This window comes from Mastigoproctus giganteus, chromosome 13, assembly GCF_048544385.1.
Source record: "Mastigoproctus giganteus isolate SK-2022 chromosome 13, ASM4854438v1, whole genome shotgun sequence".
NCBI lineage: Eukaryota > Metazoa > Arthropoda > Arachnida > Uropygi > Thelyphonidae > Mastigoproctus > Mastigoproctus giganteus.
This window is the reverse complement of record NC_143587.1, coordinates 142,601,243-142,621,292: the sequence shown is the minus strand read 5'-3', so window position 1 is coordinate 142,621,292 and position 20,050 is coordinate 142,601,243. Positions and strand designations below refer to the sequence as shown.

At 37.7% G+C, this 20,050-nt stretch overlaps 1 protein-coding gene across 3 annotated transcripts in view; it reads right to left on the bottom strand.

Moving 5' to 3' along the window:
- The window catches only part of LOC150076497 (uncharacterized), a 256,085-nt gene that overhangs the window by 151,075 nt on the left and 84,960 nt on the right, over positions 1-20,050 (bottom strand). For 2 of the 3 annotated variants that reach the window (XM_090387827.1, XM_090387828.1), the window contains exon 2: positions 16,681-16,734. The exons of the other annotated variant lie outside the window; for it this stretch is intronic. In XM_090387827.1, coding sequence (XP_090243953.1) covers positions 16,681-16,734 — 54 coding nt within the window. The remainder of the gene's footprint in view (positions 1-16,680; positions 16,735-20,050) is intronic. 3 annotated transcript variants of the gene reach the window in all.

Here is a 20,050-nt window from a genome sequence, read left to right as displayed (position 1 = left end):
CTTCGATACATAATAAAATCCCAATAAAGACGTGTTTGTATTTTCAGACATGGTAAACAGTGGGGGTGAAGGAGAATACAAGCAGCAGGGAGTCGATTTCAACCCATTTATCTCAGGAATGGGAGAAAGAATAAGTGTGATACACATAAGTGGAAACTTAAAGATTCATAAAAGAATAAATGGCACAAATACTACAGTTAATCAAAAACGATACCGATTTACCGAATATCAAAACAAAATCTCAATTATCTACAAATTGCAACTGCATGATGAAATTGCCTGGGATCCTCATCATGCAGCTGTGATTTATATATGCAAGATATTTAATGTCCTCAGTCAATCGCCAAAGCCACTGGCGATTGGTTGACGGTGGTTTCGGTGGGTCCTGTATGCACTGTTTATCCAATCAGTACCTTCAAAACCCTATATTAAGTGTTTGTGTAATCAGTTTCTCTCTGGTGCATACGTAGCCAGGTGGGTAGGAGCAGCAGTGCGTAGCACACGCTTCTTGATTAGACCAGGGTTCGAGCCCGTGACTACTAAATACGGAGGATGCGGGAAGGTCAGGGAATGACCACAGCATATCCCTGGAGCAATATGGCCTTGGTTGCTAATGCTCCTAAAAAAATAAAATAATAACAATCAGTTTCTCTCTCTCTCTTATGAAAACCTCAAACACAAAAGGTACTGGGATTTTATTATGTATCGAAGAATATCCTCCTCCTCCTCAGTTTTTATATACGAGGGAAGGTTGTTTCATAAAACAGAAGTAGAAGGAATAAATAAGAGGAAAAGTTGGTTCTGTGAGTTTGGTGTTGGACAGTGAATGGATGATAACTGGTTCTGGCACGTGTTCGAAGTGGTTTGGAAGAGAGTGGGAGAATTACAGACGCCAATTCAGAAGAACTGTTCCCACTGAATTATCAACAGAAAAGATATGCAGAAGAAACCGAACGTCTATGAGACGTTCAGTTTCATAATATAACATGCCATTTTGACAGGGAGTGGAGAGACTGTGTAAGAGACAAGGTCTCTTACATGTCATTAATTAACCTGAGTGTTCTCTTTTGAATGGAATGAAGAAGCTTGGGCGAGGCATGTCGGATATCACAAGGCCTGCTGGGGGTCACCATGCTACAAGCAATGAAAAGGGCAAGTGCACATAAGCTCTACATTCTCTATCAGGGGCACCACTCCAAAACGCATCTAGTCGCAAATTTAAAAAAAAAAAAAAAATTGGAAGGATCAGAAATTGAAATGGAAAATTTCGAGAAACAGATCGCTCGTTAATAAAATGCTTTTTTTTTTAATAAGCAAAAATCTACAGTACAGTACAAATGCATATGGCGCACTGAAACGGCGTAACGGTGTGCTCCGGTCCATCTCGAGCCCTGGCAAGATATTACGTATTTATTAATCATTTTTTATCACTTCAAGTTTTCATCCGTATGAGCTGCCTAGAATAATAAATAAGTTTTGCCCTCATGTCACTGATCAATGATGACTGATGAACTGTAATGTATTGTTAGAAAAGTTTGTCCATTTAGTGTAACCTGCTAAACTTGGATGTATACAGATGCTTGCTTTATAACTGATCCCTGAATGGTGACTCACTAATGATTGTTCAGGAGTCTCAATTAGTGTGTAATAAGTTCGTTCAACAGAGAGCGTAATAGTTGCTTCGTGTATGTGGGATCCGGAAAGTCGAAGATTAAAAGTTATGGACTTGAGCCTTCTGTGTTATCTAATTTATGTATTCTGCATTTTCAAATATACCACTTAAAATAACGGGACATGAAAAGATAATGAAAGAGAAAGACGTGAAAGATAAAGGCATTACGGTACTGGATCAATACCTATCTCTTGATCACATAAGATTCAATGTGCAGGACCACTTATCCTAATCACACTTCAGTGCGTTCTCCTTCCATTTTTATTTACAAATTAAGCACTGGATGTTAGTAAATTATACATATTACATTAGACGGTGCTGAAGACAGAATTTCTTTGTCCTCTTGATTATTATTCTCGGTGATGATATGACATGACAACCGAAAACCGAGCAGAGATCGATTGGTAACATAATCGATTGGAAAATTTTGTGTGTGTGGGTGTGTGTTTGTTGATACTGAAAGGGGAAAATCAAGTTTACTCTTGAGTCAGCCTAGAATCCAGTACTCTAGGGCAAGGAATTTTTTGACGGTTACTTGTTTCGTCTCCAGACCAGATTTCAGAAGCATATGACAGTATGGGAAAGGTGCACCTTTGTACATGATTTTTTTGTTTTCGCTGTTGTTTCCTGCTTGATCAGCCATTTCGCTTTTTGAGCAATATGTAAATAGCGAGCATTAAAAGAGACACATTTTTGTCAAAAACCACGTCTGGGTGTTTCTGGGCATAGACATTTGAATTTGAGACATTTACTATTTTAATTTCTATGCGGTTTGGTTGTTTCTGTAAGGAATATGTAATCTGAGCAGTCTGTTTGCATTGATAGTGAGACAGTTCTTTCAGATACTTGATGATTTTATGCATCTGTAAATTCTTTACTTTCTATATGCTCAGTCCTGCCTTCGGTTAACATCACCGAGAATAATCATCACGATGACAAAGAACTTCGATTCTGACCATTTTACATGTTTACCAATGCTAATTCATTCTAAAAGAAATGAATACAATTATTGTTAGTCACTTGAACAAAGGTGCCTTTGCTATTTTTAAAACCTAGCTGTACTTATTGTGCTATGCCATTCAGCTCTAGCGATGACATTTTTACAACAGTTCTGAACTCTGGTGTTCATTAAGTTGAGAGAAAAATATGGGCAACAGATCTGGACACTAGTGAAATAATGAGCACTTAAAAGAATATTTAATAATCTTAAGATTCATATAATGGGCAGCAGATATCATATAATACCATAAATCGAATAATTAATATCCTCCTAAATATACTGAACACTTTGCTCCTAATAACTACTGTATTCTTCATATAAGGGTAATCAGCTGTGCATATGGAAAAATGCAATTTCTTTGTTTCGATTGCTGATTAAGATGCTTAGTACTCCACAGTAATGGTCTTTATTAAGAAATAACTATGTTAAGAAATGTCTTCTAGTTTCTTGACAACATAAACAACTAAGAAAAATGAACTGGAAATCAAGTTATTGTAAGAACAGGCAGTTAACGTTGTAAGGAAGTGATTGACTACCCGATGGCTAAGCAGGCAGGCCAAGCATATCCTCAAATCTAATGTCTAAAAACTAAGTATGTTAATTGATTCTATTAAAATTATAGATTAAAAAAACGAGAGCATAGGTGATTCAAGGACAAAAGTAGGAGTAGTTAATTATTTTTCTTTATTATTTTAATGGGGACTTCTAATCTCAGGCACAGTCTCTAAATAATGTTAATAGAAATAAATATAGCGTGCTGGTTTTCAGCCGTTAAGGTTAGGCGGGGGGGGGCGGATATGTTTGTGGGGCTGCTCAATCGCTCCTAATGACATCATTTATACTCTGTTCACTAATTTTAATCCCTAACATTAATAACTACATAAATGAGAACGTACATAGGCTCAATTTTTCCTACGTTCTATTAATATTTTAGAAATAAACAAGGAGTTACCTTTAATGCAGTCAGTAGGATTTCTTCTTTACCAATTCTCCTTATGCGAATAAATTTCGAAATGATACGTTAAAACAAGATTATATAATTTAAAATAATTTAAAACTCACAATGTGTTCCTCACTATTGACACACGGGCAGTCCAACACCCCAGGATCACAGTGGTGAACCCCAACCCGACCCCAGAAATATCAAACTCCCCATGCAACCTTTAGTGAAGAAAGAAATTTTTGTGGATTTTAAATTCATTGTTTTATCGTACTTTTATCTCATTTTAATAGTACTGTATTTCAAATTCGCGTTTATGGCAAAATATTTTCCTTCACTAAAGGTTGCATGGGGGATATGATATTTCTGGGGTCGGGTTCGGGTTAGCCACTGTGATCCTGGAGTGTAGGACTGCCCGTGTGTCAATAATGAGGAACACATTAGGAGTTTTAAATTATGTAATCTTGTTTTAACGTATCATTTGGTAATTTATTCGCATTAGGAGAATTGGTAAAGAAGAAATCCTACTGAATGAATAAAAGGTAACTCCTTGTTTATTTCTAAAAACTAACATTAATAAATATACGTCAAGAGTAAAGTTCGCGTTAGTCAATTTGAGAAGTACGATTGTATTGCGGAGCAACTGATCAATGTTAGTATTACTCGATGGCGTTATTTGTTTATGTCAGGATTTAAGTTAGAATGAAGAGAGTATAACTTCTTTTACAATAGTTCGATATCCAGCTAACTGAGACTAATTGCAATTGTGATCACAAAATCAACAGTGCTTTCGTAACGTAATACTTTGTTAATATAGTAATTATAGTGGAGTGACGTGTGCCTTAATTAGCATTTAACTATAAATGGTTTAACTAATTAAACAACCGGAGAAGTAAAGAACTCATTCAGGGACGATTAGAGAAGCTGTGTTGTTGCAGAGCGATCCAGTTAATACTGTTATGTGACGTTACCCGAAAAATCAGAAGGCCGTGTCCCTAGGAAGTGTGTGTGAGAGAGTGATCACACGCAACCCACAATCCTAACATATGATAATTATTAAATACTTATTAAAATATTTTATAACATAACGATTAATTAAGCTGTCTTTCAATCGGGAACGCATAACAGTACATTAAACTTTGTTAACTCCATCTAATCCTAGCAAGATGATAAAAAAAAATTGTTAGCTAAAGAAGTCTTCTCAGTGCTGATTTCGCTCGTATTATATAACTAATGACTTTAGCTTTTGTCAGGAGGGAAGAGAGCAGCTAAAAATATTCAGCAAAGTGAAGTCAGCGACCTTCCCTTTACGTGTATATGTAACCAATTTATAAGGTGAATACAGATAGCAGTGCTCAGAAGGGCAACACAGGAATGACTAAAAAATATGAAACAAATTCATGTAATTAAATAAAGGACAAACGAGAAAGAATTTCTAAAATCAACTTAATTTTAAAATCATTTATTTTTATTTTTCAATAAGTATACTAAATACCATATTTCTTCCAGCAAATTTTTAATGAACTTAACCATCAAAAATCATCAGATCTGATGATGAAAATTGAAAAACGAATTGGAAACGTCGCCTGAGAGCTAAAATCAGACTGGACTAGATGTTCGGGCATATAATGTTATATTTCAATCAATTCCATTTACGATAATCCAGACCCGTCTCAAGAACAGCAATTCATGAATCTCTAGAATGGCATGAGGTGTTTTTACTGTATGTAGAAATGTATAATGAGAGACAATTACAGTACTTTGCATTTATTATTTACACACCAAGAACTTGACTTGCATGATGTACGTTTTCTTACTGTACATTTATAGTATTTTTTTTTTTTTTTTTTAATAAACTGCAATGTTTTTCTGCTTTTTCAAGCAGAAAAAACATTGCCGTTTATTAAAAAAAAGGTGGCGGTCTTTTTTCGGCGGCAAGATTCTCTATTTCCTTAAAACACATTAATTCAGGGGCGTTCAACCTCTTTTGGCTAGAAGTCAAAACAGATAACACGCAGGTTGATTTGACTTGATTTTTAATGGCACACTGGCTGTTGTTGTTATTTGGTTTTTAGAAGCATTAGCAACTAAGGCCATATTGCTCCGGGATATGCGGTGGTCTTTCTCTGACCATTCCGCATCCTCCATATTTGGTGGTGACGGGCTCGAACCCCGGTCTAATCAAGAAGCGTGTGCTACGCACTGCTGCTCCTTCCCACCTGGCTACGGAGGCGCCGGGCACACTGGCAGCTTAGGACCATAATGAGGCAAGTCGAGAATAAATACGCTAAAAAAAAAAGAGATTCTCGCGGATAGAGGGCGGCAGGAATAGTGCTTACCAATAATTATACATTTTTAAAATCTGTAAATGTAAGAATTTTTGATCAATGCTTACATGTACAGTTTAATTTTTCATATGTAATAATAAAATACGAAAATTCAACATTCTTTTTACCTGATACTAATAATATTCTTATTGCTTGGCTATAATAATATTGTTAAATACAAAGAAAAATATAGAAAACATCGAAATAAAGTAGTACAGGAAAATCAAATATTTTTAAATGTCCGTGTTTTGTAACACACTTGGAGCGGCTTACATGGCCGCACACCCATTAATCAATGCAAGGGTTGGATACCAGTGCATTAATTGGTTCGCATTCAGTTCTTATTGCGGTTCGGTCCATGTAGTGATCTGAAGTAATCTAAGTGATCTGAAGAATGATAAACGCTTCACTAGCGTTTTGGTCACTACGCACTATCTGTACACAAGCGATTGCCCTACACGTCCAAATTTAATCATGTCCAAATTACTGTTTGCCAATAGTTTCAGCCTTTCAAATCCTAGCGCTCTTAACCCCCCCCCCCCCACGCGAAAGATCAAATTTTTTTTTTTTTTTTTTTTTAGGTTCTAGCCACTGAAATCTCAGGAAACTAGGTGGCAGGACCTGCCAGAGTAATTAATTATAATGCTGATATACCTGGCCTGCCTCCACGGGGCTGAGTGTGGACAACGTTGGGCCTCAGCAGGGGTCCAGCGGCTAAATGGCCAGAAGAACAACCGTACATAGCACTATACATATACAATATCCACACACTTTTAAATCTCTGGCCTTTCCACTGAACTGGCACACCTACAATGAAAGGAACGCGGAGATGGGGGAAACCCCTGGTGCCGCTTGACACTAAATACACTCTACACTCTACTATGTTCTCATCTGATGAAAACAAAAGTAAAAAAAAAGTAAGTAAGTTTATCTGGAATATCTACATCTTCATTCAGCCATATTCTAATATAATGTATAATTTAATGTGTAATTAAACATTACAAAATAAAATGTCTACTATAATGTATAATTTAATGTGTAATTATTATGTGTAAATAAATTACACACAATAAATTTTTATAAAACAGAATACATACAGCACAGGACGTGAAATTAGAATATAGGATTAAATCCGTTTTCTCTATTTACAGATATACCAGCTGTGATTGAGGAATGAGGGGTTTCTAGGCGAGATGGAACGCAAAAAAGGAGTGATAGCATGTGGAAAGTCTAAAGAACATAGTTAAAGAAATAGCTGAATTTGCCCATGTTGCTACCTTATTACTTATTACTTTAATTGTATTATTCTGCATTAATAAGTAATAACAGTTTTTAAGGAATAGCGTGGGTGTGCTAAGTAATCGCAATCTGCAAGAGATATCGCGTCTATTAAACAAAAAACGATTTCAAACAAAGAACTGCTGCAATTAGTCAGTCAAGGGCATCATGGGCCGATTTCTGAAAGAACACTGCAAAGACAATCGCAATTAAAGAAGTTTCTGTGTTTCCCCAAATATTTATTTTTTTTATATTTATCATCTTGAAATGAGGATAGATTTTTTTTTTCTTTCTCGGTTTCATGTATACGGAGTCCTTGTCCTATTCCGGCTACAGTTGCATCACCTGTTGCAACCACCTGCGAGGTTCAACAGTATCGAGAGCTTCGAGTGAGTTTCAGCTTTCACTTTTTTTTATTATTTATCATTAGCATTTCCTTTTGTTTGTTCAGGCTGTTTAATAATAGCTTGATTGCAGGTAGCAGCGCGCTTCACAAGCATAATCCTATTGTAGATTGGCGGTAAAATTCCCACGTGGCAAAAAAATTGTTGTAATTGATTAATTTTACATGAAGATTACATAATTTTCTATTTGCAAGTATTCGTACCAATAACAACACATCGTGGACCGTCCAAGAAAGCTGGACCACGTCGGCCCACAGGGCCATCACGTTTGAGCTCCAACGCTCCCTTAGCCGACACCAAGCAGTGAAGCAGGCACAGCCAAAATATGCCATAGAGAAGGCGGATTGGCCACTCTTTCAAGCCACTTGACCACAGCAGCCCAATCTCTGATTATCATTGGACTCAGCGTGCACAGGAGAAGGAAACTTTTCAAGCGGACAAGGCGCTCCCAGCCGGCAGTGGAAGTGGAGGCACTACAGCAGAACTTCCGACACGCAAGGAACCTCCACACTGCAACCATATACCAGCGTAAGATGCGCAGCTGGTCTCGCGGCTTGTTTCTACCACTGGGAATGATAAACCCTGGGTTGTGGTATACAGAGTAACCACAAACAAACTCCCCAGCGGTGAGGCCATACCAGCGACGAGGTCACGGCAGGGTACTTACACCCAAACCTGGCAGGAAACAATTACTAACATCATGGATACCATGTTTCAAGACCATCTTACCCCCACTACCCCGGAGCAGATAACCTAGGTGCGGACAATGAAACCTGCACGACTGCAACAAAAGAACCTTTCACCAAACTTGAACTGGAAATAGCTGCCATGAGGATTAGAAACAAGGTTTCCTGGCTCTGATCGTTTGGAGCAGGAGATTGTTAAGAAACCTGTCGAAACCATTCCAGAAGTGCTACTTAACCTATCCAACCACTGCCTCAAAAAAGGCCTGGAAAACTGCAAACTTGTGCCTCATCCCCAAAAGTCTCAACAAACAGCAGGGCATTCCGGGGTCGTACAGACCCATAGCACTCATCAGTCCTCAGCAAGCTCTTTCAGCAACTATTAAGAAGCAGAATAGAAATCCACTACACTGCAGCTGGCCTCCAGTCACCCCGACAATATGAATTTAGAAAAGGATGCTCAACTCTGGACGTCTTGGAAAACGTTACTGATGCTGCAACTACCTCAGATCAGAAATACTTTCTGGTCATATCAATAGACTTTGCCGGTGCGTTTGAAACTTTATGGTGGCCAAGCGTCCTGGCCTGACTCCAGAGGGCTAATCTACCGTCAAATCTGTACCAAGTCATAAAATACTACCTGTCCAATAGGTTCGTGACAGTCAGAGCACCCGTATTCTTTAGTAACAAGAGAAGTATTCAGAGGATGCCCACAGGGCTCAGTTTTGAGTCCACTCCTATGGAACCTGGAACTCGAAGACGTCGTCCTCCTAGCCTATGCGAATGACGTGGTCCTGATGCTGCCTGGTGGGTCTAGGGCGCAACTGGAGAACACCACCACCACCACCAGAGCAATAGAAACTCTAGAGAGCTGGGCTAACAGCAATAACTTGAAGATCTCATTCTCGAAGACAAGATCTATATTATAGAAAGGAACCATAGATACCAGACGACCCCATCAAATCAAGATACAAGGTAACACGTTAAGCTTACCACCGAATTAAAGCACCATGAAGTCGTATGAGACAAGAACCTAAGCTTTACACCAAAAAAGAGCACTTACGGAAGAAAATTAGAGGATATTCCACGCTTTTTGCGCGAATCACACACAAGGAATGGGGCTTGAGGAGGAAAACCCCCAGCCTCTATTATAAAGCTATTTTCCTGCCAGTGATTACATATGCTGCTGGAATATGGTATCGCAAGGCCACCAATGTAGTGAACCGGAAAAAACTGGAGACTACGCAGCGACACATACTCATAACCATGTCAAGAGCATGTAACACTAAGTAACCACGCACTACAGGCCATAACGGGATCCCTCCCTCTGGAACTGGAGATTGTTAAGCATGGGCTACTCTATCAACTGACCAAAGGCAGAACGGAAACATTCCTCGACTACATAGACCTGTCAAATGATCCTAAAGTAGAAAGGAACCGTCTCTCCGCTTACCTCAAACAAACTTGGCAGACCCACTGGGAGACCTCCAGCAAAGGTGCAATAACTAGAAGATTTCTAACCAATATATGGTTGGTATATCCGGATTATCCACTATGGCTCTCACTAGGACTTTACACCACCTACCTGCTGACGGGACACGGGCCATTAGAGACAAACTACAAGGATTTGGACTGAGCGATACGCCATCTTGCCTCTGTGGTGAATGTGAAACGTGGGGCACCTAATGTACAGTTGCTCACTATATGAGGACCTCTATTGCAGGTTCATCACTAGAACGCATCTTAACCTCCGTAATCAAGAAGACCTCGCCATAATTGAAGCCAACACACACATACAAGGCATTTGCGCAGCTCACCCAGGACCTCTTCACAAGAAGAATACTCCCAGAGCCTCAGTCACTGCAGTAAAAAACTGCAGCACATTGCTGTCACCTAGCCATATGGTGATCTGGGCTGGACACCCTGACCAGCCTGCTTTCACTCCTATTCCTTTCCATGACAGGGGGGAAGATGGTTCGCCGTCTTCTCCCGCTCCCCCGCCTGTCACTCCTCTTTCCCTCTGGTGGGGCATGGGCATGCCCCACTGACTACAGGGTTCACTACCCTATCGGTCCCTTACTTTTATTTCTAACCCCCAGCCTTCAGTCTCCCTACCCTTCTCTCCACTATACACTGCGAAAGCCCCACACATCCAAATTTAAATTAATACCAAAATTATTGCCCGACCCATTAGGCCTCTAGAACTTGTCATCTTAGCATACTACCCTACGGTCATTTTAATACCACCGCGACTATCTTTTTTTTTTTTTTTTTTTTTAAGGACCTAGCCGCTGAAATCCCAGGAAATTAGGCGGTGGAACCTGCCCGAGTACAATAAATTACAGGGTAGACCTGGCCAGCCTCCTTGATGGCATAGTACGGACAACGTCGGGTCCCATCAGGGGCCCGACGGCCAATAGGCCAGAAGAACAATGGGCACAACATACCACATAACACGTCATCCACACACTTTTAAATCTCTGGCCTTGACAGAGTACTGCCCCTTGATACAGCGAACACTTGCGGAGATGGGAGAAATCCCTGGTGCCATATGATCCTCAACACACTTTGTACTTAGTACCAATAACAACATATGCTTCGGGAGTCTAGTTTCATAGAGCCGTTAATGTTAAACTCCGTTCCAAGCTCATCTCTATTCAATTGATTACGCTGGTTGCCATGTTCCGGGCCTGCAGGACAGTGTCCTCTGCTGCTCTGCAGGTCCTTGCTGGGTCTTACCATTAGACCTGCATGTCACCTTCAAAGGACTATGTTATCGTCTAAAGCACAGAGTTCCTGGCAAGATTCTCGGCATCTCATGCAACCTAACTGCTAACATCAAAGACGAGAAACAGAGAATCTGGAATAAAATTATCAATGTGTGGCAATCACGACGGGATTCCAGTACTACTGGTCAAGTCACCCGCTTTTTTTGTTCCTGCAGTTACCTTCCCTCTCAACAAGAGCGTCTGCCAATGGTTTTCTCCCAGCCTAACAACACATATATACTTACTGGGCACGGACTCCAACTCCAAACTATATCAATTTGGGCGCACATTCTGTATCGCTGCAATCTGCACCACGACGAGAGATCTACACTACAAACTGCTGTCAGCAACTTTTCTGAAGGACATGAAGTGGCACTGATTGATAATTCTCAATCGTTCCCAGCTCTACAACAATTCTCCTCTACTGTTTTCACCAAAAGAAAGCAACTCTTCTCGAGTCTATCATCATCTCAACAACAAAGAACGAACCAACACCTGCAATGTTTATCGATATCTCTAAAAACTGATATCACCTGCCATCTTTTTTTTTTTTTTTTTTTTTACTGGTACCCTGGTTTGGGCAGCTGTGGGTACGAGATTAGCTAGTACCAACTGGTACTAGCTAATCGCGTACCCACATACCACTACCTCTATAGCACTACTTCCAATGGATGAAATTATCGTACTTCCTAGGACAGAAAAAGACTGCTGTCTTGTGGTTCCTTGTGCCACAATTTTTACTTCTGATTGGTTGAATGATGTGATTTGCTGTGTGGACATGTTACATATTCATTTCACTTATGACATTGTAATATCGAAAAAGTAATCAATGTCACTTTGGTTTTTGATTATTGAAAATGAAAATTTTTGTCTTACGGAGAGCATGTTTTTAATTATAAATTGTAAACGTCGAAATAGACTGTCTTAATATACTATAGACCAGATGAGCGTTTCAAGCAACGTCTACTATTGCCACCATCTTGATTTCATGTCGCAGCCTGTACTGTGGCTAAACTCTTTGTACCACACACTGATTATAAAATTATAATACAAAGAACTTGTAAAGATAAATGGTTCAGATCTGGCGGGCACAAACCAATAACAACTTTAACAGATCAAACAGCAACGACAACTACGTCAACACAGTTACAGAACAATTCGGCAGGAAGAGAGTTTTAAAAAGGGCGGGTTTTAAAATAAGATCTACCTACAGATCTTATTCACCTATATGTGCGTAGCACACGCTTCTTGATTAGACCGGGGTTCGAACCCGTCACCACCAAATAGGGAGGATGGGAAAGGTCAAGGGAATGACCACCGCATATTCCCGGAGAAATATGGCCTTAGTTGCTAATGCTTCTAAAAAACAAATAACAAACAACAACTAACATTCACCTATATCTATTAATGGGAGAGAATCTGCCCCAGTAGACGTAATACACAGATTTCAGTTAAACACATCCTTGTTGACAGCATGGCGAACAGCAATACCCAGAGGCAAATCTACAATCTCTAACGTTTCCTTTCAGATGTACAGCATTTACATTTAAAAGGAAACGTTGTAAATCTAACTGCTCTTTTCAATTATTTAAAACAGATCCAGTCATATCACGAAATCTGATTTATTACAATTTCTGCAAGAGTTGTCTTGCCTCACAGGCAATTTCCGAATATGCACACATCTTGGCCCTAGCAGCCCGTGTGCCGTTAAACAGCCAAAATCAACTTGTTCTGTAAAGGATGGGGACTTCTGTAAGAGTGTAATATAATTGTACAAAGTAAAACAGAGTAGGTATTGCCTATGTTTTTTTATTATTCCCGGGCCTCAATTTGAACTTTCGAACTCAACTCGGATGCAGTCATAAAAGAAAGCTGAAAGGAGATAAGGAGTCAAAACCTAAAATAATCCTAGTTTCAAAACAATATCAGGCTATTCCCCCCCCCTCATTTTACCACTTTTCAACTAAGGGCATATTGGGGCGTGGGGGATATGTATCATTTATATAAAGTATTGGATAAAATACGAAAAAGTATTTTATCCAACATTTGAACTATTTTTAAAATTGTTCCACATGAAATAGTTTATTTACTTCCTTAATTTTTACCTAGGGGGGCGCATAAGGAATATTCCATCCAGTGACTTTTTCCCCCCACTACCGTTACTATTCGTATCGCAAAACGTAATGTTAAAAGTCTACAGCTAAGAAGCCAAAATTATATACTACTGTATTTAAAATTCTTATGGAACATTTATCGAGCTTTGTGGCAATCCCAAATTTTGAAGACGCACGTCTGCTGTCATCACCTTAATGATATTCAATAACACGTTTTTTTCGCTTGATCCTAGTGGTGAACCAGGACCACGCGAAAGGCTTTCGTGGCATTAAAAGAGAAATTTAAATATAAATAACTACATAAAATAATAATAATAATTAATATATGAAGATAAAAAAATTTCTCCTTAAAATTTCCAACGACCTATCAAACAGTTAGTAGCAGTTCGCAAACAAAAAAATGGGAACATTTTTCACCATTTTACAAGAGAGAGAGAGAGAGGTAGGTAGTAGTTGTTGGCGCATCGGCTTCTGTGGCCATAATGCACCTCCCAAGGTTTTTGCAGTACTTTGATCCAAGCCCGAGGCGGGATTCGAACCCGCGACCTTTGGGTTGCTAGGCAGGCACTTTACCCACCCGGCTAGCCAGGTTGGGAGAGAGAGAGAGAGAGAGAGAGAGAGAGAGAGAGAGAGAGAGAGAGAGAGAGTTAGTTAGTTAGTTAGTTAGTTAGTTTCATTAAACAAGAACGATGGACGGATCAATACGCCAAATTAAGTTATTAATTACCGAATTAACCGTTTTTGATTTGTGCCTGTAATAAATAAAATAAGTAAAAATTTTAAATGACACATCTCCTCCTATATCACAGCATAGTATTGAGAATTTCATACACCACCAGTTAAATAATGGTTATATATAACCACAATGGTCAGATAAAGGTTTATTTTGATTCTAAATTATCTTTCTTTTGATTCTAAATTATTAACTACCTTTAATGGTTTAGATTCAAATTATTTAATCTCTAAATTTATTATTATTTTATATAACTTAGCAGATATTGATCATTACAGAAACAGAGGACTCCTTGTCGATTTTTGCCTTCGGTCTGGGTGGTTGACTCCAGACGAAGTCACCTAGATTGTGGGTAAATAGCGACAAGTTTTGTATATATTTTAATTTATATTCTCTTCTTCTCTCTCTCTATTTTTTTTTTTTTTTTTTTGTATATTATTCTTCCTTGTACTAACCTTACATTATCTCTTGCGTTTTCTATAAATCTATCGGGGTATATATGATTGTCTTCAATATTAAATACATGAACTATATTTGAAAACGAACTTTTTCGCAACAGAAAGTAATAATAAAATAGTTACTTATATATTTGTATTTGTATTACTTATATAATGTCTGAAATAATTGAAAACTGAATATTTCATAATAAAAAGATTAAGCAAACATCAGAGGCAGCAAAAAGCATATTCCACTACACGATACTTGAAATATAAAAGAAAAGTAAATTAGAATGATAATTAAAAAAATAAAAATAATGCCAGTAGCATGGCAAGACAGAAGAGCGAAAATAGTCAAAGCAATCGAAATGCAGCGATTCCCTGACCATTATTGGCCTTGTGGTCCTCTATTGAGATGGGGCGTAAGGGTCAGTCTATTTTTGGTTTATTTTATTGTAGCTGGTTTACTTCTCTGCTGGTGATATTTCACATAAATTTGGACTTGGCGCCCGTCAGAGGGGGCACCGTTAAATTTCTATTTAATTGGCTTTCAAAATTTAATTGATTATTATCTTTGTATTCAGAATTTCTAAATTATCTTGGAGAGTTTCTGCTGCAATATTTTTACTCTTGTTACCCTTCTCTTCCCTCCCTGTTGGTTTGATCGTTATGTTTAATTTTGGCTATTTTCGCTCTTCTGTCTTGCCATGCTACTGGCATTATTTTTATTTTTTTAATTATCATTCTAATTTACTTATATATATATATATATATATATATATATATATATATATATTAACTAGCGAACTAAAGCAGTGGCTACAATGAATACAAATGAAATCCTGAGAGTTCGCGTACTTTCTCAGATAGTTCACGGAAATTCTTAAAAGTTTAATAATACATTCAAGTAGAAAGGTCACTAACACTACTAGTTTAAAACAAGTTACAATTAATCAGTTAATTACTGCTGAATTAGCCCAAGGAATTACGGCCAACCTCTTAATCGATTCTGACATAATCAATAAAATACAACTTTTCATTCTTTAAGACAATAACGAATAATTTTCCATTTATTTATTGTTTCTGATATTTTCAAAAATTATGATATTTGTATGGGTAAAACACGAAAAGGTATTTGAAAAGTTTTTGGCTTACCGTATATTTGAAAACAGAATAAGAACAATTATAACATTCTGCTATAACAAAGCAGCATACAGTACCATCAAGAACTGGGTTGCTGAATTCCAAAGAGTCGCAGTGTCACCAAAGACTTGATGATTTATTTGTTCAATAACATAAAACACTGAAGCTGTTCATGACTGATTTTGAAACATCGTCGGATTCGGTCACAACAAACAGCAAAGACACTAAACATATCCTGTGAATGAGTCCATCGGACTGTACGCAAATAATCACGCATTGAAAAACTTTCAGCGAAATGGATGCAAGAAGATTTGAATGCAGACCAGAAGAATACGAGAGTGAATTTACGAATACAATTCTTGAGAAAATTTTCCAGGATTTGAATAAGTCTGCTAGTAGTTGGTAACCACAGATAGCAGTTGGTAACCACAGATTACTACGATCCAGACGAAATAACAGTCCCGCAGTGATATTATGAATAACTTCAAGCAACAAGAAATTTCGAATGGCGACAGCTATAAAGATTATGGCAATTTTTTTTTTTTTTTTTTTAAATAAGGTGTGATACTCATTTGTTATCCTCAAAAGTGAATTTCATTACCAATGAATATCATTATTCCTTACTACAGCAACTACAGGTCAAACGTCATGGGAAACTCTGAAGAGGGATCCTATTCCAACACCGAAACGCTATCGGTTACAAGAATCGAGTAACCATTAAGACAATAAAAAGTTTAGCTTATGAACTCTTATCACAACTTATTTTTCAGATATGTTCCCACTGAATTACTACTTTACTTTTGCACTTAATAAGCAGCTGAAAGGTCAACGCCTGGATAAAAAACAACGTCAGTGATTCAGTCGAAGAATGGTTAAAGGATCAGGCCACGGTGTTCTACAGCAAGGATGTAGAAAAGGTGAGAGCACGTCGTATCAAGTGCATAGCACTTAGAGATGAGTAAGTTTAATAGAAGTTGATCCATTTCCTGATTGCTTAATTTTTCTATGATAGGCCAGAAACTTTTCAAATACCCCTCGTATAGTATTATTTTGCTACTGTTTCTAAATGAGTCAATTGTGCGCCTAAACCACACTTCAGAGTACAAGCGAAGAGCATGAGTTAGGCACACAGAAAGCAACTCACATATTTCGAGTTTATACATGTAACTATAATTTCTAACCTTGTTTAGTTTGTTGGCGACTCTTCATGCAGTTCGTAACACAACCGTTTGAACCTGCAAATGAAACGAAACCAATAAAAAACCTTTTAAACTTTGCTGGTATACATGGGCGTTTCGTTATACAAAATATATTAATTTAAAAAATTGACTAATCTTTTCCGTCCCAAACTATTTAAAATTATGTTAACACATATACTATTACACAAACTGCAGCAGCTTACGCATCAATAAAGATATTTTAAACATTCTATTCACTGGACACAATAAGGAAAAAACATCAATACTTGAAATATAATACAATACAATACTTTAGGCCTACATTCACTAACCTTGGTTGCCAATGCGCCATTAAAAAAAAAATAATAATAAATAAATCTCTACTATTGCGACATATCCAAGGAAGCAGATCTAATTGTTAAGAATGTTATCTCAACAGCTATCTAATGTTATCTAATTCGCTATTAAATTGACACATCAAATTATAAAGATAAACACTAAGATTCTTTTATTTTCAGAGCTTTTCCACGTTTTCCAACACTTTTCCAGTAATTGTAAAATTAAAAGATACGCTGAAATGAGTGCTCTGTAATCATGATAGCCTCGTTCATTACTTTAGTAATCAACATTATTAATTAAAATGACGAATGTTGCTTATGTAGAATTATAACTTAGTATTCCCGAAATCTGAAACTGAGTCTCTTCAATATAGCTCAAACGCATATAGCTCACACAAGTTTTCAAGTTTAACTCAGTAAAAGTATATTAACTGTCCACAACTCACTACAGAGTAGTCAAAAGTTTTTGAAGCAGCATAATAATCATTTTAAACACTGTCATACATGTTTATGGCATGAACGTCTCAAAAGTTCTCTCATCAAAGTGTCGAAGGCGATCAAATTTCTTTGTTCATTTTCTTTTTTCTATTTCAAACGTAAGATGCATATCATGCTGTAATAACATAGGGAAACATTTCACCTGTGCCTTTAATTATGCAAAGTTCAGCAGTTTTCTCCCTAAAAATATCTGTTGCCATACTGTTTAGTGGCAGAGAAGAAAAATGCATGGGCATGGGATGATTATATTTTTTCAGTGGACACTGAATTCTAAAGTAGTTATAAAGCAGTCGGTAATCAAATTATTCAAGAAGTAGGGCATGTGAAGCGGAATAATAAAGTCGTCTTTCGCTAAGAGAGCAAAGAAAGGAATTCTTTGCGAGTGTTAACCCTAAGCCAAGAGGGTCAGGAGCGCGAATGCAATACCACATGCTATTTGAGTGGACCGTAGTTCAAGCCCGTGACTGCTAAATACGATTAATGATTAATTGTAAACTCCTCTGACCTGGCGGTCGTGCAGGAGTATAAACAAGAACTTTTTTTTTTTTTATACGAAAAAGGATGAATCGCACTGGTCCACTTGGTATGAGTGGCATAATTACTGATGAACCTATGCAGGTCGTTGACAAAATAAATAAACAAAAATATTTTCCTTCTACATGCATACACGAACGTTTTAGGGGTGGAGTTAGTAAATGTGTATCTAATACTGAATTGGGAAATAAATGAAATGAAGATGGAAGAGAAACTGTTACACTTAAAAGGTAAACAAAGCACCTTGGGCTGTGGCATCTATCATTTACATGTATATTAAAAGAAGCAGCAAAAGAGGCAGTGAAACCAATAGTACAACATTCAGAGTATCATTGGATTAAGGGGTTTAATTTCCCTACACGAGACGTGCAATATAGCTCTATTCATAAGGGTGGCTCAAAAGATTAAGCAGGTAACTACAAACCTGAGTGGGAAATTAACAACTTCGGCCTCAGTAGAGTAAAATCTACCCTTTAATACCTGCGCACCATATCAATAACTGAACATTTTAACTACAGACCTAAGTTCTGTACTTAACTACTGACTCCAAATAATGGAGTGAATAGTTAAAGAAGTAATGTAAGATCAATTTGATAAGGACTGGAGCAACATGGCAATCATAGCATGGATTTGTAAATGATATATAGGAATGGGTGTTTTTTTTTTTTTTTTTTTTGGCTGATGCTGCATAAGCTTGCTTTCTTGCATCGTATACCTCTAGTGATGTTAATTTTGCTAGCAGGGACAGGGAGGTGATTATCCTGTTATACAAGGCAATGGTTAGGCCACACCTAGAGTACTATGTACAGGTCTGGAGGCCTCATTTTAGAAAGGATGTAGAGTTGCTAAAACGAGTACAAAGAAGGGCAACAAGGCTGGTGAGGGGAACAAAGGGGGTGCTCTTACTTAGAAAGGCTTCAGTTCTGCAAATTGCAGCGCCTGGAGAGTAGGCACCTGCGAGGTGATCTGATTGAGGTGTATGAGGCCTTGAATGGGTTGAGCAAGCTGAATGCTGATGGGATTCTTCATCTTGCTCAGATTAAGAACCTGAAGGGGCACAGATTCAAATTGAGAAAAGACAGTTGTATAATAGATGTGCAGAAATTTGCCTTTAGCCAGCAGGAACACTGTTAAAGCTGAGTGATGGAACAGACTTCCATCTTTTGTTGTGGAATTTGATAGCCTAAATAAATTTAAGAATGAGCTGGACAGGCATTTGAAACGAATGGAGGGATGAAATGGGAGGATTTTTTTCTTTGGCTGATGCTGCATAAGCTTACTTCCTTGCATCATATGCCTTTACTAATGCTAAAATACTGCAGTTGATGTAACAATTCATCTTGGTGTATAGAAGAATTCAGTACAATATAAACTATAAAAATTGCAAAACAAAGTAGAGCATTTTGAGACAGTCAAGCAAGCCAGGATCGGCATTGTAACACATATCTCCGTAACGTTCGCTATCTCTGTAGTTATACCCGAAAAAAGAGGGGGAAAAAAAAAAAAAAAAGGGTCAGTTGGCTCAAGACTCGTACCATCAGAAGTTTGCTATTAGCTTATTAAGAAGACATGCAAAAAAGAAGCCATTTCGAAAGTCGGTGCAAGTAAGCGATGCTTGCTCTTGTGCATAAATATTGGGATGCCGAATGGGAGTCACGTTAATTTTGAGAAAATAAGTTCTGTTTTGAATTAAGTGACAGAAAAATCAAAACATTTGTGCGATTAAAATGTCCATCAATTTCAAAATAATCTCCAAGAGGGTGGATGAAAATCAGAGTGCGAGATAGTTTACAGAAGATATTTGGATCTGTGTTCTACAGATGCCGATAACTATATTAACAAACAAGGTCTGTCACAAACACAGAGAGAAGAGGCGCGATTTAGTGTTTCTACAAAACAACATACAGTGTCACAAAGCAAAAAAAAAAAAAAAAAGAAGTTATTACTAACTGGCTCAAGTATCATAAAATTATGTCTACAGTAGCTGGATGCACTACTGGATC